The sequence below is a fragment of the Archocentrus centrarchus genome, chromosome 3, assembly GCF_007364275.1.
Source record: "Archocentrus centrarchus isolate MPI-CPG fArcCen1 chromosome 3, fArcCen1, whole genome shotgun sequence".
Lineage (NCBI taxonomy): Eukaryota > Metazoa > Chordata > Actinopteri > Cichliformes > Cichlidae > Archocentrus > Archocentrus centrarchus.
Genome location: NC_044348.1, coordinates 24698835 through 24724188, shown reverse-complemented (window position 1 = coordinate 24724188; position 25354 = coordinate 24698835). Strand labels below are relative to the sequence as shown.

The 25354-nt window shown below is 38.9% G+C and overlaps 1 protein-coding gene across 1 annotated transcript in view; it reads left to right on the top strand.

Moving 5' to 3' along the window:
• The first annotated feature begins 4914 nt into the window (after nt 1–4914).
• The window catches only part of LOC115778297 (ras-specific guanine nucleotide-releasing factor 1-like), a 33250-nt gene continuing 12810 nt past the window's right edge, over nt 4915–25354 (top strand). The window contains exons 1-14 of the mRNA XM_030726362.1: nt 4915–5190; nt 10888–10994; nt 13447–13594; nt 14372–14464; nt 18701–18954; nt 19081–19160; nt 19565–19758; nt 20047–20156; nt 20544–20662; nt 20960–21120; nt 21382–21445; nt 22387–22529; nt 23111–23193; nt 24044–24292. Of these exons, the coding sequence (XP_030582222.1) occupies nt 4915–5190; nt 10888–10994; nt 13447–13594; nt 14372–14464; nt 18701–18954; nt 19081–19160; nt 19565–19758; nt 20047–20156; nt 20544–20662; nt 20960–21120; nt 21382–21445; nt 22387–22529; nt 23111–23193; nt 24044–24292 (2081 nt within the window). The remainder of the gene's footprint in view (nt 5191–10887; nt 10995–13446; nt 13595–14371; nt 14465–18700; nt 18955–19080; nt 19161–19564; nt 19759–20046; nt 20157–20543; nt 20663–20959; nt 21121–21381; nt 21446–22386; nt 22530–23110; nt 23194–24043; nt 24293–25354) is intronic.

Here is a 25354-nt window from a genome sequence, read left to right as displayed (position 1 = left end):
GAAAAGATGTTACTCCATTTCAGAAGGGTCAAATTATTGGCATGCATCAAGCAAAGCAAAACTAGAAAACTGCAGAAAACATTGATACTGCTGAAACTATTCAAACCTGGAAGGATAGTAGTGAACTTTCATTTTTTGGGAAGAAATGTTGGAAAAAGAAATCTTGAATGATGGGAGATCACTTAAATGTTTGGTGAAATCAAAACATTATTAAAAAAAAAAAAAATTGTTGGTCAAGTCCAGGTTCAGCAATGTTATGTGCCCAAAAAGACTAGGTCAGCTGACTACTTCAATATACTGAATGTTTTTGAAGGTTTTTCCATCAATGGAATTTTTTCCTTCCTGATGGTACAGGCATATTCCAAGAAAACAATGCCAGGATTCACTGGGCTCGAATAATGAAATAGTGGTTCAGGGAGCATGAGATAACATTTTCACACTTGGACTGGCCACCACTCCAGATCTTAACCCTGTTAAGAATCTTTGAGACTTTATGCAGTGGTCTGACTATCCCATCATCAACACAAGATGGAGGTGAAAAAATAATGCAGCTCTGGCTGGAAATAAATGTTGTGGCATTGCATAAGCTTTTTGAGACACCACAACAAATGCATGCCATCATCAAAGCTAGAGCAACTAAATATTAGCGTATGTGACTAATTAGTTTTATAAATCACCAAACCTCAAACCATGACAATTATAGACATACAAAACTGTAGCTCCTGGATTTTATTTTATTTTTTTCTTGACAAAAAAAAAACAAGTGAGTATTTCCATTATTATGGCAGCGAGGTGCCTCAGATCCTTAAAACAAATAGATTTTGAGCCTGTTTAGAGCCCTCTATGTGTAGTTTACTTGTCTTTTCCCCAGAATCCATTAAAAACATGCTTGGTTAATTCTCCTGTCACTGTGCACTGGATCCAGGCATTTAACCATCCCAGTGAATCTGGAGAAGGAGTTTTTCTACTTGTATCAATACAAGATGTTAATCTATCTTCTTTATAGTGCATCTTAATTAATAAAGGGTTTGCATTATATAGCCAGCTGTAGTGGTTATAAAGTAATATAGAAAAATTAAACCAGTTGCACAAAACTGGCAAAATTGTGTACAACCTTTGCCAAAACACACCGTAGGAATTCAGTCAATAATAGTATAAAGGATAAAGGTCTGTTGCAAGTGGCACTTTTCTCCAACAGCAAAACCAGGAAAAAACAATACACATAATTTAACCAATGAATGAAGTGTTGTCACAGTCTGCTGTGTGGCAGCCAGGAGATGGACCCAGTAGGACTCGGAAACAGGACGGGACTTAACTTCAGCTTTATTACTGAACTGGACAATTTCAGCAGCACAAACTAGGAAACAGCTCAAAACTGGGATATAGATGGGAGCGCACACACAATGGGCAGTGATCCATAGATGACATAATGAGAAACAAGGGGAAACGCAGACAATATATGCACACTGGGGAATGAGACAATTGGAAACAGCTGGGCACGGGAAACATGGGAAAGAAAATAAAACCCAAAGCAGAAGGGTCAAAGACATACCAAAATAAAGCAGGAAGCAGCAACCACAGAGACAAAAGACTAAAACACGTGAATCTGACATAATGACAAAAGATAAACAACATAAGAGAGACTGACATACAGTGATACAAAATACCAGCTCAAGCTGAAACACAAACAAATCCAAAACCCAATAAATACTAGGAATCTAAACAAAGAAACAAGGCAGAAGAAACTCAAACAGAACTACAAAAAATAAAACACAAAACACTGGGCAAAAGACCCAGGGTCATGACAAGTGTGCTGGTGGAGACCAAAGAAGAACTTAAAAAAAAGGATAGTACCAGAGTCACAACACTGAATGAATGCTAATATTGGTCTTTGTCTGCCAAATATTTAATCATACCATTATCTCCAAAAAACTTACAAGTCTTATTTATAGGAGTTCTAGGATTCTTAGTTTTTCTGCCCTCAGTGGCCAAAAAGACATAATCATGCAGCCCTAATATCCTGTTCCATTATCTGCGCTTTTCATTAACCCCATTTTTATCCCATCTTTGTTAATGAATGTGTCTGGCTTGAATTTTGGCACACATCAACCCAGAAACCCAGAAAGGATGCCTTGAAATCCTGTTGCACAATATGTCTCCACCTGTGCTTGTCTCCTTTTTGAAAAATGCTTTTTGATTGGATAGCGTTACACTGATTTGAATCACGTTTAAGGCTTTAAATGTCATCACCTCTCAGTCTTTCCAGTGTTTTGCATCACTTTCCATTTTAACCACTCTATTATAGGAAACGATAAAAATAATCTTTACTATCAGTCCCAGTCTCAGAAGAGAATCACCACCTCATTACCACTCTTGTCTGCGAGGCTGATTATGGGACGGAAGAAGCACGGCAACAGAGCTGAGCCTGGGGCGTCCTAGCAGGCTCAGTCTGCTAATGGCTGCATGGGGTTGAATTGCAGCTCATTCCTCACTACCGGATTTCTCTCTTTTTCCACATTGCTGCCAATCTTCACTGCACCTGTTACCAAAAAGATAAAGAAATATAACGTTTGAGAAAGGTGGACTGTCCTCTTTCCCGTTCAATAAAAAGAGCAGCAACAAGAGCAGCAGAATCTCACTCAATTATCCCCGTTACCTCCCTGGATCCTTTTAATGATCCCACACAGACACTGCACTGTGATCCCACTGTCAAACACCCTGTGATGAAATAAACCATTGTGTGTGTCCTCGCCCCAATATGCTAATCCAGGATTAATTATGGGCCGACCCTAATGAGTATCTCTCTTGCCCTCTTAGATATGTAAATGCACCAGCAGTGGACAGTGTTGAGAGGCTTTTGTTAACTCTGTTTTATAAAAGTGGGCAGAACAGGATGGAGCGAACCAAGGACAAAGGTTTCATATTATTTCAAAAGATTTCATAGCTGGAAAAAACAAAACAATTTCTTAGTTGGTCAAGGGAATGAATTTGCAGTGATGCAGACAAATCAGTGCAAGCCCTCAGCAAATTTCACTTAAATTTTACCTGTGGGAATCAAGTCAGGAAGAGCAGAGGCTGTGCTGAAATTTTTAACACACTGACCCATCTGATATGGCTATTGTGGGACTCTTCGCCATCAGCAGCTACCCGCCTTGCTGACATCATGGGTTCTGAACTTTTTAAACACTTACACAGGAAGTGAAAATGTGGGCAGAGCAAGAAAAATTGTGCTCTGACAACACTTTTATGTTTTTCCCCTTTCAACTTGGAAGATGGGGAACATGGACAAAGAGATAGATTCATGTAGCAGCAGCTATATTTTTCCCTTTTTGCAATAAAAGCAATGTATAAATTGCCTTCTTTGCCATGCACTTAGTTAAATAACTGATAAGTTTTGAGGAAAATCGCTCTCCCTCTCTTCACTGCTTTGAGTTATAGATAATACAGCTATTACATGGAATTAAAGTGCAATATTTTTTCTCTTAGGGAAAATAAATATAGTCATAAAGTGCAAATGCCTTAAACCTGAACTTAAGTGCTCCACCTGAGTGAATATATGTATTCCCAGGCATGAGCACTGTGCTTATAAGCCCTCCAGATCCAAAGGTAGAAGAGCACCACCGAGTCACAGCTCTGTAGGTAGGTTCTCACACTCAACCTGCCACCTTCAGTTTCACTCATAAAATTCTTGGCTATATTAGTCTTATGAGTATATTATTTTTTATTATTGCTATATTGGGGCCTTTCTGTGTGGGGTTTGCATGTTCTCCCTGTGCCTATGTGGGTTTCTCCTGACTTCTTCCCACAGTCCAAAGACATGCTTCTTAGATTAAATGATGATTCTGTAAGTGTGGGTTTCAGCATATATGGCTTTCTCTCGCTTTGTGTTAGCCTTGTGATAGACTGGTGACCTGTCCAGGGTGTAGCCCACTCTTTACCCTATGACAGGTCAGACAGAGTTCGTTGCTTAAGAAAATTAATGTATTTCATATGAACTTAAGCAAAGACTATCTTCCAACTTTGTCAAACCACTTGCATTGTTTATAGTGTTTAAATCTGCTTTCCATGTATTCTGGAGCTCATTGTCATACTGTGCTGCTCACTGTGCAAATCAGTTTCTTAGGAATAATCACAGGATTCACTCAAATAATGTAATATTTGCAATATTGCAGTTTTACATTATTGCATTACATTGATTCTACTACGAAAATGCTTTGAACTAACTGAGCAACTGGATATTCAGTAGGGATAAGTGTTGCTTCCGGAGTTTCTCTTGATTATGAGTTTCAGTGCAGAAAGCACTCCAGTCTGACGCTGACCGCATTAGTCGTGTGTGATATTAAGTGTTTACGTATGTGCGTGTGTGCGTGCGTGTTTTTAGTTCCTGAAAAGCCTCCCGATATGCTTCGGGATTCTCCACGTGAAATCCGTCTCTCTCCGTCTGTGTTTCTCCTCGGAGTTTCTGTCCAAGGTGCTGAAATTTGTGCTGCTCCGGGGACCGGTCACGTGACTGCGCTTTCTCCCTGAGAGAGCAGGGTGCTGTGTGTGTGTGTGTGTGCGCGCGCGCGCGTGCGAGCGCGCTCGCGTAGACTCTGCACGCGGACACTTCAGTCCTCATCATGAGCGATTGGGCTCATGAGGTAGGCTTTTCTAAGAAGGCGTCGGGGCTACTGTAGTAGCCTAAGCTCGCAGGGTGGATAGGCTTGTGCAGCTGAATGTGTGATTGACTCTTTACGTGCATCGTTTCTTCTTCTTTTCCTTCGGCTGTTGCAAACATCAGTGCAGCAAGTGTGGATGGCCACACTGGAGTGGGCTGCTGCCCACCAAGTCTGACTGTGTTTCGGAGATACTGAGAAGGAGAACATGTAAGAATCCGCAGGCATCCCCGCAGATCCTTTCGGATTCTCAGCCAAAATGCAGAAAGGGATCAGACTCAATGATGGCCATATCACCTATCTGGCTCTTTTGGCGAAAAAAGACGGGACGAGGCGAGGTTGCCTGAGTAAAAAAAGCTCAGACAACACAAAATGGCATTCAAAGTGGTTCGCTTTGTTGCAGAACATGCTGTTTTATTTCGAAAACGATTCGAGCTCACGCCCGTCCGGACTGTACCTGTTGGAGGGATGTGTTTGTGACAGGGCACCGTCACCGAAACCGTCTCTCTCAGCGAAGGAATGCTTAGAGAAGCAGGTAAGATACTGATCGCACGGGGAGCTCTCTTAAGTCTGACTGACTGACACTGTCGAGGTAGTCAGACTCACTGAACGGATACACTCAGCAATGCTCTGCTTTTTTTCCCTCTTAAAATTCGCTTTTATTAGTCTGGCTCTTGGTTACAGCCGCATTCATGACATGAGGTATCGTGTAGACACTTTTCACCTGAACATATCGCCTATTCATCACGCAACCAATTTCCCAGAGATGCTTTTGCATTACTGTTGACTTGACGTTTTAGAGTTACGTAATGGCGTCATTCTAACCGATTGATTTTCTCGATTATGCACTAAAATAGCCACACAGGCATCCTCTAAGGTTAAACGCATGAAAAACACAACGCCTAAAGTTAGCAGGATTGGCGCAAATCTTTGCAAACTTTTCCCATTATTTTAGCATCTTCTTTTCTATTCATCTGTTGCATCACATTTGGATGGGAGACGCTGTATTTTTAGACACTTCAAACGTTCAGGGAATGCAGCACATATAAGGAGTAAACTTAAACTGCATCCAAACTTTGTAGGTTGCCATCTTGCGGAGGAGAACTGCCCCTTCCCTGTCGTTTTGACGTATTGATTTAATTCCTTGTCTTGATATTAATAGCATCCTACCTTGGCAACTGTGTCTCCCCGGTTTATAGCGGCTTGGCTCATTTGATAGCTCTCTCATTATCACGGGTTGTTAACGACAGCCATGAATGAAAACCAAACGATGTCCCAGCCATGCTTTTCTTTCTCAGTGTATCCCCCCATTCTTTTTAATTCCTCTGGCGTTTAGTGCCATAGTATAATATGTGTGAGGAATAAAACAATTTACACTGTTTTATGCCTCCAACAGATTTAGAAATAATTTTAGTGAAAGCACAGTTTCCTCTGTTGGAACTGGTTTGATGTTTTGAGAAATGCTGGTGCTGTAAAAAATTAAACAGTATGTATAAAAGCACTTTAGCCAGAGAAGTGGTCAAGCTACTGAGCTATGACTGCAGTCACCTTCTGAAATCTGCTCTGCCAGCTGCAGTCTCTTCTGCTTTCCCTGCAGCATGGGGGATGAAGAACTGAAGGTAAAAGTCAAAATGTTGGACAATTTTATTTGTTCAGCAATTCTATCCTTTGTTTATGAATAAACAGATTCTTGATATAATTTTAACAAATTGCACTGGAATTTTTAAAAAAAAAAAAGGAAAGTCTGAGCTTTTGGTCTTGCACGCATGTTCCACGTTTAATATATTCTGTATTTGCACAGCAGAACTTCCCAATAAGTAGTTATCACAACAAATTAAATGAAAAAAAAGAACATATTGCTCAAAGATGATTGTTGTGAAGGTGGTGATTTTAATGTTTAATATTAGGATATTAACCTCTGCATTAGAAGAAAAAGTGGAAATAGTGTAGAGTAACTTGTAGATACTTCTAGAAGCTTGTAGAACAACTTGGTAGACTAGTTAATATGTCTGTACAAGTATGATTTGTATTTGTTTCCAACTTCAATAAAAATCTATATTAATAAACTGAAGAGGAAAAAAAGGCAGCTGTGTTGAATCTGAACTAAACTTTCAGTTCAGGTCCTAAATCTCCAATCTCCACTTGGCTCATTGGTGGCAAATGCTAAGCAGTTAAAATACATTTTATCTAAAATGTTGCTAAAGCAGAAAAAACAAACAAAAAAAAAACAAAACAAAACAAAACAAAACAAAACAAAAAAACAGCCAATGATTCAAGACAAAAGACTGGTAAATCAGCTGTGGAAATCTTTGAGTATATTTGCATGTTTGCCAAGCAATTTTACCTATCCCCAGTAAAAATCTCCTAAATTTTTCACATGCTCTCTCTCTCTCTATCTCAAAAAAAAAAAAGTCTGATATCATGTTAGACAGCCCTCTGTTGCAATAATTTTATTTTACTGTATAGCCTCTAAGAAGAATAAATAAAGGATGGGAACAGAGTAAATCCATTAACTGTGACTTCCACAGTTCCTGCTCCAGGTACAGCTGTACTTGGTGTCGCTGTCCATGGTGCTGACCTCGGCTGTCATATGTTCCTCAAACACTTGCCCTCTACTGTCTGCAGGCAAAGGTGCCAGGATTATAAGGGACTATGAAGATGTGCCAACAGAAATTAACAAATTAACAAATTAAATTAACAGAAATTAAATATTCACCCCAGACAATACTAGAATATATATATATATATATATATATATATATATTTTTTTTTTTTTTTTTTTTTGTGAGGAGTGTGAAGAGTGTGGGCCAGCAAAACCCAATACTGCTCATTTGTTGTTTAAAAGACAGACAACTAACCTAATTATAAAGACTTGTTGGTTGCTTTCGTAGTGTGAACTGTTCAACTTTGTTTACTCCTCACTGTCTGTTTCCTTAAAACCGTATCAGGACAAGAGAAATGTTCTGTTCTAGGGGTGCAATATGTACTGAGTGACATCTCCTATGACAGCTGTTCATGCAGACTGCTCCAGTGAATTTATTTCAACAACGAATTAAATGAATTTGAAAGCCTTCAGTTAGCATAACACAGTCTTCTGTTTCACACATGTCCCTTTGCATAATATCTGTCAGGAATACATTCTTTCATTTTTTTGTCATTTTATGTGTCCACATGTGTTATCTTGTGGCAGTGGTGCAGTGGATAGGTGCTCGCCGTGCAGCCGGAGGGTTGCTGGTTCGAGCCCCTGTCCCTGCGCTGCGTCGTGTCCTTGGGCAAGACACTTAAACCACATTGCCTAACGGTAGTGCCTGTCTCTGGCTGCATGACCGCAGATGCTCATCTCTGGATGAGTGATCTGGAATGATAATTTCATTGTGTGCCTTGTGTGCACAGTGACAATGAGTTGAATCTAACATCTATATATTTCCTTATTTTATATATTTCTTGTTCTTATTCCCCATTTAGTCATTTTATATATACATACATATATATGTGTGTGTGTGTGTGTATTTGCACAAATACATGATCATGCAGTGTGAACTGCACATGTTGTAGTTTGCAATCACTCATGTTTTCATGTGTCCACATGTGTAAATCTTGTGGGACCGTGTGCATTCCTCGGAGTCTATAATTGCTTCTCTGTGCCCTCCTGTATACGCCTGTATTGATCTATAAACTGAGTGACTGCATGGAAAAGGTGGACTGCGGACAGAGAGACTGATCAATTCTCCAGGTGTCTGTTGGCAAACAGATTTCCTTTTCACCATCACCGCTCTGGAAAAACATAAAATGACACCTGAGTCAACGAGCAGACTGCAGAGGTAGTCACAGACGATGCTACTGTACAATCCTGACATGAAAACTGGTTCATGTAAGGATTACAACAGATTCCAGATTTTAGCGGTGTGTGTTCATGTACTGTATCTCACTGAGTGTGTGTCAGAGCTGCAGGAGAAATGGCCAGTAGAGTACTGGATCTTATCTGTGTGTGACAGGGAGAGGGACAATACAGCGAATAGATGCCAAGCCAACTGCCACCTTGCAGGGCTACAGTGCTTTTTATAGCCCTCACTCCTCAAAAAGGCAAAAGATCTTTCTCTGCCTCCCTCTCCGTCTGTCTCTCTGTTCTCATTGTGTTCTTTGGAGTGTTCTACTTTTTAAATGTTCTTATTCCCCATTTAGATGGCGAGTTACGTTTAAGCCCACAGTTACTATGGCAACCCCTATTTGCATCTGAAAAAGTACATTTGAAGGGGCCAACAAAATGTGCAACAACATGCCTTGGCATTGTACTCCATTTAGCAAGTACAGCAAATATAGGCATATGAGAAACGGGAGGTGAGTTTTCTTAGGAAGTGGCAAGTGTAAAGAGTTGATGGGCTATGTGTTTCCCTTTTTTTTTTATAAGTAAAGAGCAATGATGTATCATCAATCTCTATATATGGTCACCTCATTGACTTTACAATGTAATCTTGAAATATAGATTACACATTAAACCTTCTTTATATAAAGAGCACGACTGTTTACAGTAATTGTGATCATTTGTGATCCACCTGGCAAGAGGCACAAATGGACAATATCAGAGTGAATCAGCCAATTGAAATACAAGCTATGGTCTTTGTGGCAAATGTATATGTAAGAATATCTTTAATGCAAGTCTTTTCTACTGTAGAGACATACATTGGAGGTTTAAAAAATAATTTCTGAAAAAGATATTCTCTTTTTCCTGTTTTGATGATGATGGTGTAGTGAACTGTCTATTCATATTATTCTAATATTAAACAAACTATTTGCTGACCCTGTGTATGGGGAAATGCCATGTTGAAGGACACCACTTTCATGAGGACAGAAATATTTCATCACAGGATAACGTTGATTGCCCTGAGCTAGCCATCTTTTGTCCATTCATCCACTTTTTTGTGGATGAATGGATACATTTATCAAATTTAGGGTTGAGCTAGAGCCTACCCCAGTTCCAAAAGGTGGACTATACCCTGGACAGGTTGCCAGTCTTTTGCAGGGATATCCAGAACAATTTTGTATTAATTTTGAATGACCATTTTTTCTAAGGGGCCCAAACCATGCCAGCAGTTTGGGTTTTTCCTTTAATCCATCACCCACCTGTGTTTATATACCTTGTGTTTTTTTTATATTAGCTATTCATTCCCATTAGTGGTTTCACAGGCTCCACTTGTGAAGAGCTTTATAAAGTCTTCTCAAGTCTACTTGTTTATTTATTTGAATGACTAATGGAATCAAAAACATTTTTTAGGAGATAAAAATCATGATGTAGTTTAGCAATTAAAAGGCATCTTTATCATTATTATTACATAAGTATAATATTTTCTTATTCTACTGATTTGTTCACAGATTTCTTTAACCAGGACTCACTACTGGTTATGCAGTCTCACTTACTAACAGATACTGTATCTTTGGCAAAAAAATCCCCATAATGACGTGGAGTTAAATATAGTCACCTAAAAGGCTTGACACAACAGCTCACAGGAGACGAAAGATGGGAAGCACGTTATTGACAAAGGTCCGTTCTGCTGCTCATCATGAAATAAGGAACATTACTCTCATTCACAAATGATTTGCTCTTGGCATTTGGGAGGGATAAAAAAAAAAAAATCCAATATATTGGATTTGTGGGGCTCTATTTACAATGCATCACCGTTATATAATTTGATGCGTTTCTACTACAAATAGGTTGGCTGTACTACTAGTGCAGTGACCACCACTTTGTTGATTTGAGGATTTTATCCCATAAGCCTATTATAAAACAATTGCAACTGCATTCGCCATAATTACCATAACTGAACCTCTACAATAATTGGTGAGAGAGTAAAAAAGGGGCGAGGACCCAGGGGTGTTTGTATCGCTAAAATGCTGCCAACCCACTGGAACAAAACAAAACAAAACATGGCATCAGTCAAGAGGCTTCCGCCAATTCAGAGGTGAGTTGCCAGGTTACAGACGGAAGGCACAAAGGCTTGATAATGAATCTCTCAAGACTTTTCCCTCAGGATCCCTCTCTCACACTCATTCACACGCAAGTGCATGTATGTGTGTATACATACACCTTTTAATAAAATGCAGATCATTGGAAGTGGCTCCTGATTACTATTGATTAAAGGGTAGCAACATACATTTTATAGGACAGTAATACATGTCCTGATTATTGTATGCTGAACAAATATCTGACTCACTCATTATGCTTTTGTTTTCCCAGTATTACTTCACTGTCACATTCAATCATGACAACCAGAAGCCTTTGGAGCTGCGCACAGAAGATGTCAAGGACTGTGATGAGTGGGTTGCTGCCATCACGCAGGCCAGGTAGCGCTCACATATGACCTTTTACCAACAGCCATTTAAATGAGGATGTTCTGAGGTTGCAGATCTTTATGAGATGTGTGCTTGTAGCATTTATGGTCAATAAAGATGTGAAAAACTTCATACAACCTCAGTTCTGTTGGAACTCATACGCAGACTGTGCAAAAAAGACGGACATAGCTTCTGGGTTTGAAACGTAAAGCCAAAGTGCCTTGAACCTGCATTCTTTAAGCGTAAACAGGGGATGACTCTTGTGGTTGCAAAATGAAGCAAAGTCCTCATTTCCCTTAATCAAGTCAGCATGATTGCAACCTGATGTTCATTTATAGTAAATTAAAGTCCCTGTTAGAATCAAAAGGGTATAATAAATGTAAGCTTTAGTTTGAACTAACCTGACTGAGATGGTGAAAACAGTCAGCTTGAGGCTTCACATTGGACCTCATTAACTGATGTGCAACATCATGGTAGCTATGTACATCTTTTATATACAGCCTATAAAGTCATAGTCAAGTCCACCATAGATTAACATATAATTCTTGAACTTACAAGTTTACAAGTATGTTTCAACTTGCCAACAAAAAAAAGGTCAAATATGTTAACTACTCACAGCCTGATATTTGTAAAGTGTACCAGTGGAGATTGGTTAGGACGCTAACAAGGGTCACGAGTCATGCCATTTAGTGTCTGTGTGCACCTGTAAACTAAATGCTTACTTATTTATGTGTTACTGGGTCCAAATGATTTTTTTCCACTATTATCTGTTTTTTTTTTTTCAAGACATGTATATGCTGCATTGGGGAGTGGCATTTTGACATTATCATATTTGGATCAGAGTATGATGCCAGAGATATAAAAAGAAACATGGTACTCAGAAAGTCTCTAGCTACACTTGGTAGAACAGCATTCCCTTATATTACAGCTTGGTTGTGAAATAACTTTAAGAACAAACTAAACTTGAATGTTTTGATTTTTTTTCCCTCACAGAGTTCAGAAGGTGTTTATATATATATATATATATATATATATATATATATATATATATATATATATATATATATATATATATATATATATAAAGATTCCAGTTTTATGTCTATTCATGTTATTTCAGGAATTGCAGTGTTAGCTAAAGTATCTTTAACCCAGTAGGTTGCTGCTTGATTTTTGTTCAATTTCTGATAGAATTACAAATTAACCATGAGCCATCACAGCCAGTGCTTCTATTTCCTGCCAGTAAACCCATTATATACAAAGTGGTCAGGCCCAAATTAGGTCCAGTTTAGATGAACTTTTGCTGTGGAGCCTGATAGAAAATTAGCAAAATGTATGTCGCTATGAGTTAATGTGCATCAACATGTCATTTTTTATGTGAAAATCCTTTAAGGCACAGTTTGAACTCTTGGGATTGTTGTGTGACTGCCTATTAATTAATTGATATTCTTAAGGCAACACGGTGTTTTACTAATAATTTATGGCACCAATGAAAAGTATTATGTAAATCAATCAAAATAAACCAGTTATTAATATTGATTCTTGATTTATGGAGTCCTCACATGTATAATGAGTGAAATGCCCACTTATGATGCATGGACAAAAAAGGTTAATGAAAGTCAAATGATACCATTACTCTAAATGTCAACAATGTGTAATTCAATGCCAAAAGGTCGACTGATTGGACTCATTGAAGATTAAATTGATTGTCTATGCAGCAGCACTTACTGTAATACTGTAGTATTACAACAAGTAAATAAGACTTGTATTTAGATATCTTAATGGTAATTTTAAAGGTTCTTAAAAGGTACTTTAAAAATTGTACTTTAAAGGTTCCTCACATCTACATCCCATACAGTTTGAATATTTTTTAATAACCTATTTTCTTTCATGGTTTTTACGGTCTGTACTGTTGTGTTAAACCAGTGGTGGTCAAACTGTGGTGCAGGCCCCTGAAGTTGAGGCATTCACAAATAAGGGAAAAATCTGGAATTAATTTATGATAAATGAATAAGATTTTATTTTTTAGAGAAAATGAGCAAAAGTTTGCCAACCTTTATTGAATTAAAACAAGATAAAAACGGTGGTAACTTTTTTTGGATTCTGAAATGGGCCATGCTGGAAAAAGTTTAAAAGCCACTGAGAAAAATTAAAATAAAACACCTTTTAGGACAGTTTCAAGGACAGATTTACACAAGCTGAAAATAATCTGCTGTATAGATTTTTAAGCCTCAAATGGAATGCACGACAAGTGTTGACCTGTTTAATGTACAGAATTAATGCTTGTGCAGAAGCAGCTACATGTGGTGTCCCTGCAAGTATTTAAAGAACTGGTTGTATAAGTGCTCTGCACTCTGTGTGGACATAAGGTCTGTGTTCCAAACATATGCTGATCAGAGGTCTGTCTTTGCTTTGAGCCCCTGAAACATGCTTTAATGAGGTCTTTGCGTGTGTGTCTGTATAGTTACAGGAACCTGGCTACAGAGCATGAGACCCTCATGCAGAAGTATCTTCATCTACTCCAAATAGTGGAGACGGAGAAAACGGTTGCCAAGCAACTTCGACAACAGATAGAGGATGGGGAAATCGAGATAGAGCGACTAAAATCAGAGGTAACTCACCTTGTAATTTCATGCTAGTAACACAGTACCTGTGTATGTATGAATGTGTGTTTACTGTGCAGAGAGAGAGAGAGACAGAATCAAAAACAGACAGGCTGAAAGGATAAAGTGAGAATGTGGTCACAGGACAAAGGTCACGACCCAGATTCCAAACCACAATGTTATGAGTTCATGGTGAGCTTTGTAGCTTGTAGTGCCCCTGGGATGTCCTTGTTAGAAACTCTGTAATGCTGTTGAGTGTTTTGTATCCTAATTATTCAGTCTAAGCTAAATCAAATGCACCCCTCTTTAATGTGCTAATGGCTAGCTTCAGTTGAACCAAATGTTTTCAATATGCATGAATCACCTTTTGTTGCTCGTGATACTAGAGTCTGTGGAAAATGATAATCTACTATCACACTTTTCATGAGAGTATGCTAAAGAGTATGCTAGTAATGGCGGTTGTTTTGTTTTGTTTAATTTCAGTCCTTTATCAGAAGTTTTTTTTATTTTATTTTATTCATGTGCTGTGTATAATGGGAGTAAATGTAACAGACTTGAATGAAATACAAAACTGGTATTTTGATGTGGCTGGTGCAGTTTCTGCATTTACAATTTCTTTTTGCCAGCTAATGGACAGGTGGACTAAAAGCAATTCAAAAACATGAACTGAGTCATTAACGATCACTATAAAAACATATTAAAGAATATGAGATGATCGTGTTTAGAGTTTTCGCCGTATACAGTGTAATGTACACAGTATATTATACTGGTTATGTTGAATTTCAGATTGCTGGACTTCTGAAGGACAATGAGAAAATCCAGTCAAATCCAGAAGTGCCCCCCAGTGAAGATGACACAGAGATCAAGAAGATCAAAAAGGTGAGCCATTTCAGTGCTGTACAGTTTTTTTTTTAATCAAGAAAAAATAAAGTAATACAAAGAGGCAACAGAGGGAGGTAAAAGGCTGTGGGTTTAGGCACATCTGTTCCAGCAACTATATGTCATTTCTGAAATACATTTTTAAAAGCCACAGCATTTCTGGGTACCTGCAGGTTTTACTTTTAATCTTCATATATTCAGGGAAGCTCACACTTGCATTTACAGTGGGGAGCTCCTAGATCACTGCCGCTATCAGGTTCTTTTGTCATCAGCTCTACTGAAGCAGCTGCCTGATCTGAATTAAGGCTGCAGAGCTTGGAAAGCTTTGACATGCCAGTTACTTTAAAGTTGGAAAAGATGATGAATAAAAATCATTTAAGCATAGTGTTTTAGATTCTATGAGATTTTTTCTTTTTTGCTTATCTAGCCCTTAACTCTTTCGATTTAGCTTCTCAGCAGAAGCTGTTTTGAGCCGTAACAAAGCAACAAAGGACAGATTATGTTAGGAACGAGTCTGTGAATGTAGTAAAACATTTAGATAGATTGATATCTATATTTAGTCATAGGAAAAACATTTTAGGCAATAAAGTGCCAAATATTTTTCAGTCAACAGAAACACGACTCCAAATAAACAGTATCAGCAGCATGCCTATAACCAACGTCAGTTTGGCATGCTTCACTTCCTTTCGGCATGCCAAAAAAGTCAGTATTAAGTAAGGCCCCAGTTGCACCGGCCTACAGACCTCTTGGCAACCACTTGACTTTGAGGAAAAATTGTGTATATTTAGACCTATTGATGTTAGATTCAACTCATTGTCATTGTGCACACAAGGCACACAACAAAATGATCGTTCCAGATCACTCATCCAGAGACGAGCATCTGCGGTCATGCAGCCAGAGACCGGCGCTACAGTTAGGCAATGTGGTTTAAGTGTCTTGCCCAAGAACACAACGCAGTGCAGGGACAGGGGCTCAAACCGGCAACCCTCCAGCTGCAAGGTGAACGCCTACCCACTGCACCACTTCCACTTTATTGGCAGTGGCGCCACTACCACTTTATTGATGAGTGGTTGTTCCAAGTTGGTAGGTAAAATTTGCTGGAAAGCGGTATAGGTATGGTGCTACGCTGAAAGCCTCCTTACAGTTGCTGTGGTTGCTAGCCAGTTTCCGCAGTTGCTCATAGTTTGCATGGAAGATGCTGACTTGCCTGCAAACATTTGCCAACTATTCACTAAGCATTAATGAAACTGTGAAAATTGTGATGAGAACTGGAAACAGACACCATTTGTATTTAAAGTAACAGTTGTGTCTTGTGAAATATGTTGGTTGCAGCGGTAAGGCATAGCTTTTACTTTGAAGGTGAATGTTATGTGTGTTTGGTTTGTTGTACACGTTTCAGAGTTTCAGTACCACTGGGTGAGTAGATGGTAAATGTTTAGAGACAAATTGGCGTCTTCCATGCAAACTATGTGTGACTGCAGCAATCTGCTAGTGACAAAACTAATCACATTAAGTTTTTTGGTGCAACTTATGTCACCTGGTAACAGCCGGGAGCCAACAGCAAACATTAGCCACCCGGTTGGGGAATACACATTTTTCTTGCCTACCAGTCTCTAGGTGTGCGACTGAGGCCAGTGGCTATTCTAGGGTCTGCTGGGGCCCTAGGCAAAAATTCCTCCAACTAGCATTTGTCACCATTATATTAGAATGGATGGATGGATGTTGTAAAAAATCTGATGTCACCATAAAACTTGCACACTTAATTCGGTCACGCCAGCAGAACTGAACACACTAGGCTGCTCTGCTAGCTAGTGATGCTAGTGGAAGTTGCATTATTCAAGTATCTCTCTCACACAGTTAAGGCTAGACAAGCACTGTTTAGTAATTTTACATTATATTTAATCTTTATTATCTGCTCCACTCACCCGGTGTTGCTTTTTCTTCTCTTTCTCCTTTTTCTTCCTTTTTCACTCCCAGAATACTCTTTTTACTTTTTCACTGAGTGGCTTTCATTGTTGTCATTAAGTTTATTTAAAGAGAATCATGCATCCCACTTGCAATGGGAGTGAGTGGAATCAGGTGGACTGCCCTGAGGGAGGTCAGGCCTCTTCTAATGTCATTACAGACTTTGCTCATTGCCACTGCTGTAGCTGCCTGCCTTGCCTGATGGCAACTAGTGCCTCTAACTGCAGCGTTATTTAATCTGAACTTATTGGGGAAATGGACATTTAAAACCTGCCCTGACTTATAAGCAGTTATAAGATATAAACTAAGAAAATAATTTTGTGTTTATTGGAAGACTAGCAATCAAAAGACTAACTCTTAGACTATCTAGCAGAGACACAAGATTAGCATTCTTTAAGTCCAATACAATTTTTGGCCACCACTGCATTCTGAAATTAATAATCTAGCTATTAATCTAAAAAAAAATTCCAACATCTTCAACAGCAAATTGGTAGATTCACTTTTCTGTCTGTTTCTTGGTGCTGGTAGTGTAGTTAGTGTAATAGCTGTGAGCAGAAAAACATGTGAGCGAGAGGGTGAACCAAAAAAGGGGAAAAAAGGGGGCGTTGCTTTAAGTAAGGAGTGATGATTGTCCTTACTCAGGACTGAGTAAGGGAACAAATTAGTGATACACCTGGGATCTGTAACTTTTTGTAGTCCAGTTTCCAGACCTCATTTTATATTAAACATTTTATGTTATCAATATACACTGCTCAAAAAAATTAAAGGAACACTTTGAAAATGCATCAGATCTCAATGGGGGGAAAAAATCATGCTGATATCTATAGTAATATGGACTGGGTAATGTTTTGAAATAAATAAAATTATCAGTCTATGGTGGGCTGAATTCAAAGACACCCTGAAAATCAAAATGAAATGAAAAAAGATGAAGCAGGCAAGTCAGTTTTGCCAAAATGTCATTGCAGCAGCTCAAAATGGTACTCAGTTTGCATGGCCTCCACGTGTTTGTATGCATGTGTGACAGCGCTGGGGTACACTCCTAATGACATGATGCATGGTGTCCTCGTCCTAGATCTGAACCAGGGGATCATGAGCTTTTTGACAGTCTGAGGTGCAACCTGACAGCATCAGATGGACCGAAACATAATGTCTCAGAAGTGTTCTGTTGCATTTAGGTCAGGGAGTGAATGATATCAATTCCTTCATCCTCCAGGAACAGCCTGCATACTCTCACTACATGAGGCCAGGCATTGTCGTGCATCAGGAGTAAGCCAGAACCCACTACACCAACGTAGAGTCTGACAGTGGGTCCAAGGATTTCATCCTAATGCCTAATGGCAGTCTTGGTGCCATTCCCTAGCCTGTAGAGGTCTGTGCATCCCTCCATACTGAACCATGTTACAGGCAGCATAACATTCTCTATGACGTCTCCAGAACCTTTCACGTCTGTCACATGTGCTAAGGGTGAACCTGCTGTCATCTGTGAAAAGCACAGGGCGCCAGTGGTGGACCTGCTTATTCTGGTATCCCATGACAAGCCCTCAGGCCACCCTCATGAAATCTGTTTCTGATTATTTTGGTCTGATTATTTGGTCAGAGACATTCACACCAGTGACCTGCTGGAGGTCATTTTGTAGGGCTCTGGCAGTGCTCATTCCATTCCTCCTTGTACAAAGGAGCAGATACTGGTCCTGCTAATGGGTTAAGGACCTTCTATGGCCCTGTCCAGCACTCCTAGAGTAACTGCCTGTCTCCTGGTATCTCCTCCATGCTCTTAGGACTGTGCTGGGAGACACAGCAAACCCTCTGGCAATGGCACATATTGATGTGCCATCCTGGAGGAGTTGGACTACCTGTGCAACCTCTGTAGGGTCCAGGTATGGCCTCATGCTACCAGTAGTGACACTGACCCTAGCCAAATGCAAAACTAGTAAAAAAACAGTCAGGAAAGACAAGGAGGGAAAAACATGTCACTGGCCTCCACCTGCAAAATCATTCCTGTTTTGAGGGTTATCTCATTGTTCCCTTCTTGTGCACCTGCTGTTAACTTTATTAACACCAGTCAGCAGCTGAAACTGATTAACAACCCCCTCTGCTACATAACTGACCAGATCAATATCCCAGAAGTTTAGCAAACTTGATGCTATACTCTCATTAAAAAGTGTTCCTTTAATTGTTTTGAACTGTATATTAATAATAGGAACTCCAGCATCACAAAAAAACAAAAAAACACAGACTTTGTTAATGTTTTGCTAAATGTTTTTGTCACAGGTCCAGAGTTTCCTGCGAGGATGGATTTGCCGCAGGAAGTGGAAAACCATTATCCAGGACTACATTCGGTCACCCCATGCTGAAAGCATGAGGAAGAGAAACCAGGTGGTATTCAGCATGCTGGAAGCTGAGGCTGAATACGTCCAGCAACTCCACATCCTGGTCAACAACTTCCTGCGGCCTCTCCGAATGGCCGCCAGCTCCAAGAAACCACCCATCACCCACGATGATGTCAGCAGCATCTTCCTTAACAGGTGGCTGGTGGTCAGACTGGTTGTGAGAGTGGTGTGACTCGGCACAGTGGGAACTGCCAACAGTTATGAACGGCAGAAGGAGAAGCAATATCTCATGACAGCCATTTTGCTTGTTTGTTTCATTAGTGAGACCATCATGTTCCTCCATCAGATCTTCTACCAGGGCCTGAAGGCCAGGATAGCCAGCTGGCCGACACTGGTGCTAGGTAAGAGACACACAGACATTCAGTTTTTCTAAATCACAACCACAAAAAAATCATTTCAGTTGGTAAATATATAAATTTCTTTCACATTCCACAGAACTTTTTTGCAGTATCACAGCACAGTGAAAGTTGTTTTTCAACATTTAGAAGCAGTGTAATTTTTACACACGTACTGTAGTTTAATTCAGACTGTAAACAGGTAAAACTAACAGTTCTAAATATGTACAACTTCCTTCTGAAAAAATAATGATTTATCAGGCTAGGGGACTAAAGGTGAGAGTATAAAAAGATTTTTGCAGATATTTTTACAAATACAGAGCACACGACTTCTTTTTCATTGCTACTTTGTGTCTTCATTGATTCTTCTGATTTTTATGGTTTATGGATCTTTATGCGTCTCTTTCTAGCTGACCTGTTTGACATCTTACTGCCAATGCTGAACATCTACCAAGAGTTTGTGAGGAACCATCAGTACAGCTTGCAGATTTTGGCTCACTGCAAACAGAACCGAGACTTTGACAAGCTGCTGAAGCAGTATGAGGCCAAGCCCGACTGTGAGGAGAGGACGTTGGAGACCTTCCTCACTTACCCCATGTTTCAGGTAAAAATACACTGTATATGACTGCAGTAATATTAGAGATTATTACTCAATATTACACATACATGCTAAGTACATGCTAACTTCATATAAAATACACCAGGCATTAATGCTGCAACAAAACTGGTGAAATATTTTCAAATGTAAAAATATATTAAATTTGGACTGAAAATGAGTGAAAAAAATAGCTAATGCCCAAAGTAAAATGAAGGGCAGTTCAAGACATAAAACACAAAATAAAAAGTTATCAGTCAAACTCATTTAAAGCACATCTCTGTCTTTTTCTCTCAGATTCCTCGTTACATCCTGACTCTTCACGAGCTGCTTGCTCACACTCCCCATGAGCATGTGGAGAGAAACAGTTTGGACTATGCCAAATCAAAACTGGAGGAACTTTCCAGGTAGAACATCTATGTAGCTCTGCAACTCAAGTGAGGCTTTTGTCTGATGTAAATCAGAAACCAGCAACTGTCAGTTAGTACCTGTATTTTAATATATCTTGTACTTGGCATAAGGATACAGAAAACAGAGTAGAAGTCAGTGAATCATCTGAACTATGCAAAGTATATTTTCTACATTACCAAAAATATAGACACATTCAATTTCTGGTTCTGTAACCCTCATTTCTATCAGATTTATTTGATTTTGTGGTCGCTCCTCTTAGTTTAGATAAAGTAATGCTGGACCAAATTCACTGTAATAGTTTGTGAAATCTCTATAGATTATAAGAAAGAACATAGTTTTAAATGAGAAGTACTTGAATTCATTAGCATTTCTTGCCCTTCCAGAATCATGCACGATGAGGTAAGTGAGACGGAGAACATCAGGAAGAACTTAGCCATTGAGCGAATGATTGTGGAGGGTTGTGAAGTGCTACTTGATACCAGCCAGACCTTTGTTAGACAAGGTAAAGAAAAGTTGTTTTGTGTTTGTTGTTGTTGTTATTGTTGTTGTTAGATTACAAGGTTAACAGTTATGGTCACCAAATAAAAGCAAACTGGCAACTGAGTGTTTAGATTTTATTTATTTTTGCTTGTTTGTTTGTTTGGTTTTGGTTTTCAGATTAGGTAAAAAAAAAAAAAAAAGAGAGAGCAAAGTATTTTTTCTTTTATGTTTAAGTGTGTGTGTGTGTGTGTGTGTGTGTGTGTGTGTGTGTGTGTGTGTGTGTGTGTGTGTGTGTGTCTGTGTGTACATGACTTCACAGGTTCTCTGATCCAGGTCCCAATGAGTGAGAAAGGGAAGATCACGAGAGGCCGACTTGGCTCTTTGTCTCTGAAGAAGGAGGGAGAGAGACAGTGTTTCCTCTTCTCCAAACATCTTATCATCTGCACCCGAGGCTCCGGAGGAAAACTTCACATCACTAAGGTACGGCAGGATTGACCCAAAGTACGCCAAGTACTGTAAAAGCAGTACAAATTCACTTTCCATGAATGTAAGGTACATTTATGAAACACTTCATGTACAGTTAATAATTATCATTTAAATGAGTAATTCACTTATTCTTTTGTGTTATATTACATTATTTATAAATTTCTATAATCACATTTAGCAGCTGCAAAATATTTTATCCATAAAGGATGGGCTTGATAGTGAATGTGACCTTCTGACCTTTCAATTCTGTTACAGAATGGAGTAGTTTCTCTCATAGACTGCACTCTGATGGAGGAGCCGGAGGGGACGGATGATGAGTGTGAGTTATTATGTGCAGTGGATTCAAATGTGTTCTTGTTATATACATACATTTAGAAGTTGTAGAGAGTTTATTATATGAAGTGCTTGGAAAATGAAGCGATACATGAAAACCATACAGACGTAACAAACAGACAGGGAGCTGTAACAGTCAGTGAATCTGGAATATGTTTCTCACTTTACCAACAAAATTTTCACAGTTACAAACAAAAAACTGTGTTAGTGGGGTGCGGCTGAATTTTAGCACCCTAATGCTCTGCTTATGTAACATATTATTTCTGAAGAAAGTGACTCAGTTCATTATTTCGACTTTTTTCTCTTCATCCCCACATTACCTGTAGTGTCAGAGGTGTCAGAAAGTGAATTTTCTACAGCAAATTTTATTTATTTATTTATTTATTACTGTGAAAGTTGGCCAATATAATTAGTCATAATGGTTGATTGACTGATTGGTTGCAAATGATTTCATCAAGGTAACCCCAATGGATCACTGCATTACAGTGCTGTGGTTTCAGCACCCACTTTCCAGATAAGTGGGTGCTGAAAGAGAACGTAAAGCCACTGCCACTGCCACTGCTTAATCACCTGAAGTCAGCTTTTATAGGCAGCTCAAAACAAAGTAATTTAATAATGACATTTGCATTTGTGTTTAACTCAAAACTGGCTGCAGAATGTCATCAATGTTGTACAGTATTTGCAAAGTAAAACATCACCAATGCAGTTGATTTTACTTCCTTGAGATTTGGTGGGAAATGTTTCTGAATGTAAAAATCAATATAAAATCTATGCATGACATATGCAGCAAAACAAGGTAAACTAAAAAAAAAAAAATAAAAAAAAAAAAACAGTAGCTAATCTGTTCTAAAGTATACTTTAAAAGCATCTGCTGCGAGTATATTGTTTTCTTTCCTATTTAGAGGTTTTTGAATGTATGCCTTGCAGCCAAAGGGGAGCGGAGTGGTCAGGACACAGAACATCTGGACTTTAAATTGATGGTGGAACCCAAAGATAGCCAGCCGTACACCGTGATCCTGGTGGCTTCATCCCGACTGGAGAAATCAGCATGGACAAGTGATATCAGCCAGGTATGTCTCACTGCTTATGTTCAAGTTTTTGTTGCTTCAGATTTAAACAGCACTGCCCAAACTCTGCTAATCTACACACATTGTCAGAATGAAGTGATGGTCAAATGCAGAATAATTTCAATAAACACATTCCAAACGGGCAAGATTTTAGGTGCTATTCTGATTTTAGTTGAGGATCTATTGGCCGGTCACATCTGAGCATGCTCTGACTACATGCAAGTAAACAGTTCATGTGTGGAAAGAAAAGAGATGTAATGTATTTGCCAGCTGACTCTCTTTAAAGCTTTATTTGAATTTATAAACAATGATCAGTGCACAAAACAGGAAGCCTTATACTGGATATCTGTTATACACTAACTGAATATCCTGGCTACACCAGAAGTCCCCAGACTTTGTCAGCAGACTAACCAATTTGTTTTTAAAACTTATATAGGACAGGAATCATGGAAAGAGAGTGAATTTACTGTAGCTGCACGTGATCAGATAAATGCTGATAGAGAACATAATCATTAAGGCACTCACAACAAGCCTATAGCATCCAAAAGTTTGTTATACTCATTGTCTGTCTTCCTGCCTTACAGTGTATTGACAACATCCGCTGCAATGGCCTGATGATGAACGCCTTTGAGGAAAACAGTAAAGTCACTGTGCCACAGATGATCAAGTGAGACTGTAGCACTGTACATGCACGTATTGAGATTCGTATTGGTATTACATAACAAATGGAGTGAAAATGGATGAAGAAAGGCTTCACCAACTCTCAGACGAAGAGTATGTAATTACACTGTCCTTGTGAGGAGTACAGACACAGAAGCATAATGCTAACATTAGCCCTAAAAAACTCTTGGCCTTCTGTGTGAATATACACATAGATGCCAGAAGAAAATTCACTTCAAAAGGTGGATCCAAATGTGGCTCAAAAACACTGAAAACTAAAAAAAAAAAAAAAAAAGCATTTAAGCTTTAAGCTTTATTTGAAAAGCTAATAATCAAACTCTAGAAAAAGCACCTAAAGGTGAACAAATCCAAGTGCAAAAATCTGACATAAACAGGCTGTAAACGCAGGGAGAAACAGAGATGAGGAACACATAAAGCACATGGGAGGAAAACATGGAGTACAACAGACAATCAGACAAAGACTGGACTATTTATACACTGAGGACTAATTGGGGATCTGACACATGAGAGGAATGAGACACAATTAAAAGTGTTTATAATAATCAGACAGAGAGGAAGTAAAATACAGAACAAGACACCAGAGAAAACAAACTATTGAAGTAAAACTGAAAACGATCCAAAAGTCAGCTACTAAATATGGACCAAGAAGAACACAGAGCGTAAAACATGAAAAATGACAAACTTAAGACAGGAGCTGAAAGAAGATACAGACCAAGAATACCGTAAAATATTTTGATCAATGACCCACATGTGGCCACTGAAGGGTGCTTAATTTGAGTAATTGAAGCTACATCTCTATATGTAACTTTCCTAACCTCACTTGACCTCCTATGCAGGTCAGACACCAGCTTGTACTGTGATGATGTTGACATTCGCTTCAGCAAGATGATGAACTCCTGCAAGGTGCTGCAGATTCGCTATGCCAGTGTGGAGCGCTTGTTGGAGAGGCTGACCGACCTGCGCTTTCTCTCCATTGACTTCCTGAACACTTTCCTCCACTCTTACCGTGTCTTCACCAGTGCTGATATAGTGCTGGACAAGCTCATCACCATCTACAAGAAGCCCATCAGTGCCATCCCTGCACGGTGAGTGAGATGATTCCAGGAGGTTTAATGAGGGATTTTATGAGCTTCACAGTATGAGCATTTTCACACTAACTGTGTTTTAGTTGCAGGCCAAAGCCTTATTGCTTCGATGTTATCGGTTTTGAGCTTTCATTACCAATCTTGCATTTCTTAATATGTATTGTAGTACAACTTCAATTTCAAAAAAGCTGTGACACTGTGTAAAATCTAAATAAAAACAGAATGCTTTGCAAATTTCATTCACGGTAGAGCATAGAAAACATATCAAATATTTAAATGGAGACATTTTACTATTTCATGAAAAACATTAGCTCATTTTGATTTTGATGGCAGCAACATGTCTCAAAAAAGTTGGGACCACTGTCTAGTATTCCCTCTTCTTTTAACAAAAGCTCAGAGGAACATTTTTGCAACTAATTAAGTTAATTGACAATAGATCAGTAACATGACTGGATATAAAAAGAGCATCTTAGAGAGGAAGAGTTTCTCAGAAGTAAAGATGGGCAGAGGTTCACCAGTCTGCCAAAAAAAAAAAAAAAATTATTAAGGAAATTATGGAACAAGTAGATTATTGTTTCTTAACATAAAATTGTGAAGACTTTGAATGTCTCATCATCTACATTACATAACATTATCAAAAGATTCAGAAAATCTGGAGAAATCTCTGTGTGAAAGGGACCAAACCAAAAATTCTTATTCCATGCCCGTGAACTTCAGACCTTCAGGTGGCATTGCATTAATATTGATATTCATATTCTCTTAGGAGATTAATGTTGTACATGGTCCCTGACAAATAAATAAATAAATACAAAATATCCAAATATGATCTTGAAATGCCTCCATCACCTGTGGGTCAAAGTTCATTTAACATGTAAAACTATTCTGTGGTCAGATGATACAGCCTCTGGACTAAAGAGGAGAGAGACCATCCAGCTTGTTTTCAGCACTTAATTCAAAGGCCTGCTTTCCTGATAGTATGAGGACACATCATTGCCTATTGAACTGACAGCTTGTACATCTGGAAAGGCACTATCAGTGGATAGATAGATGGATAAATAGTTA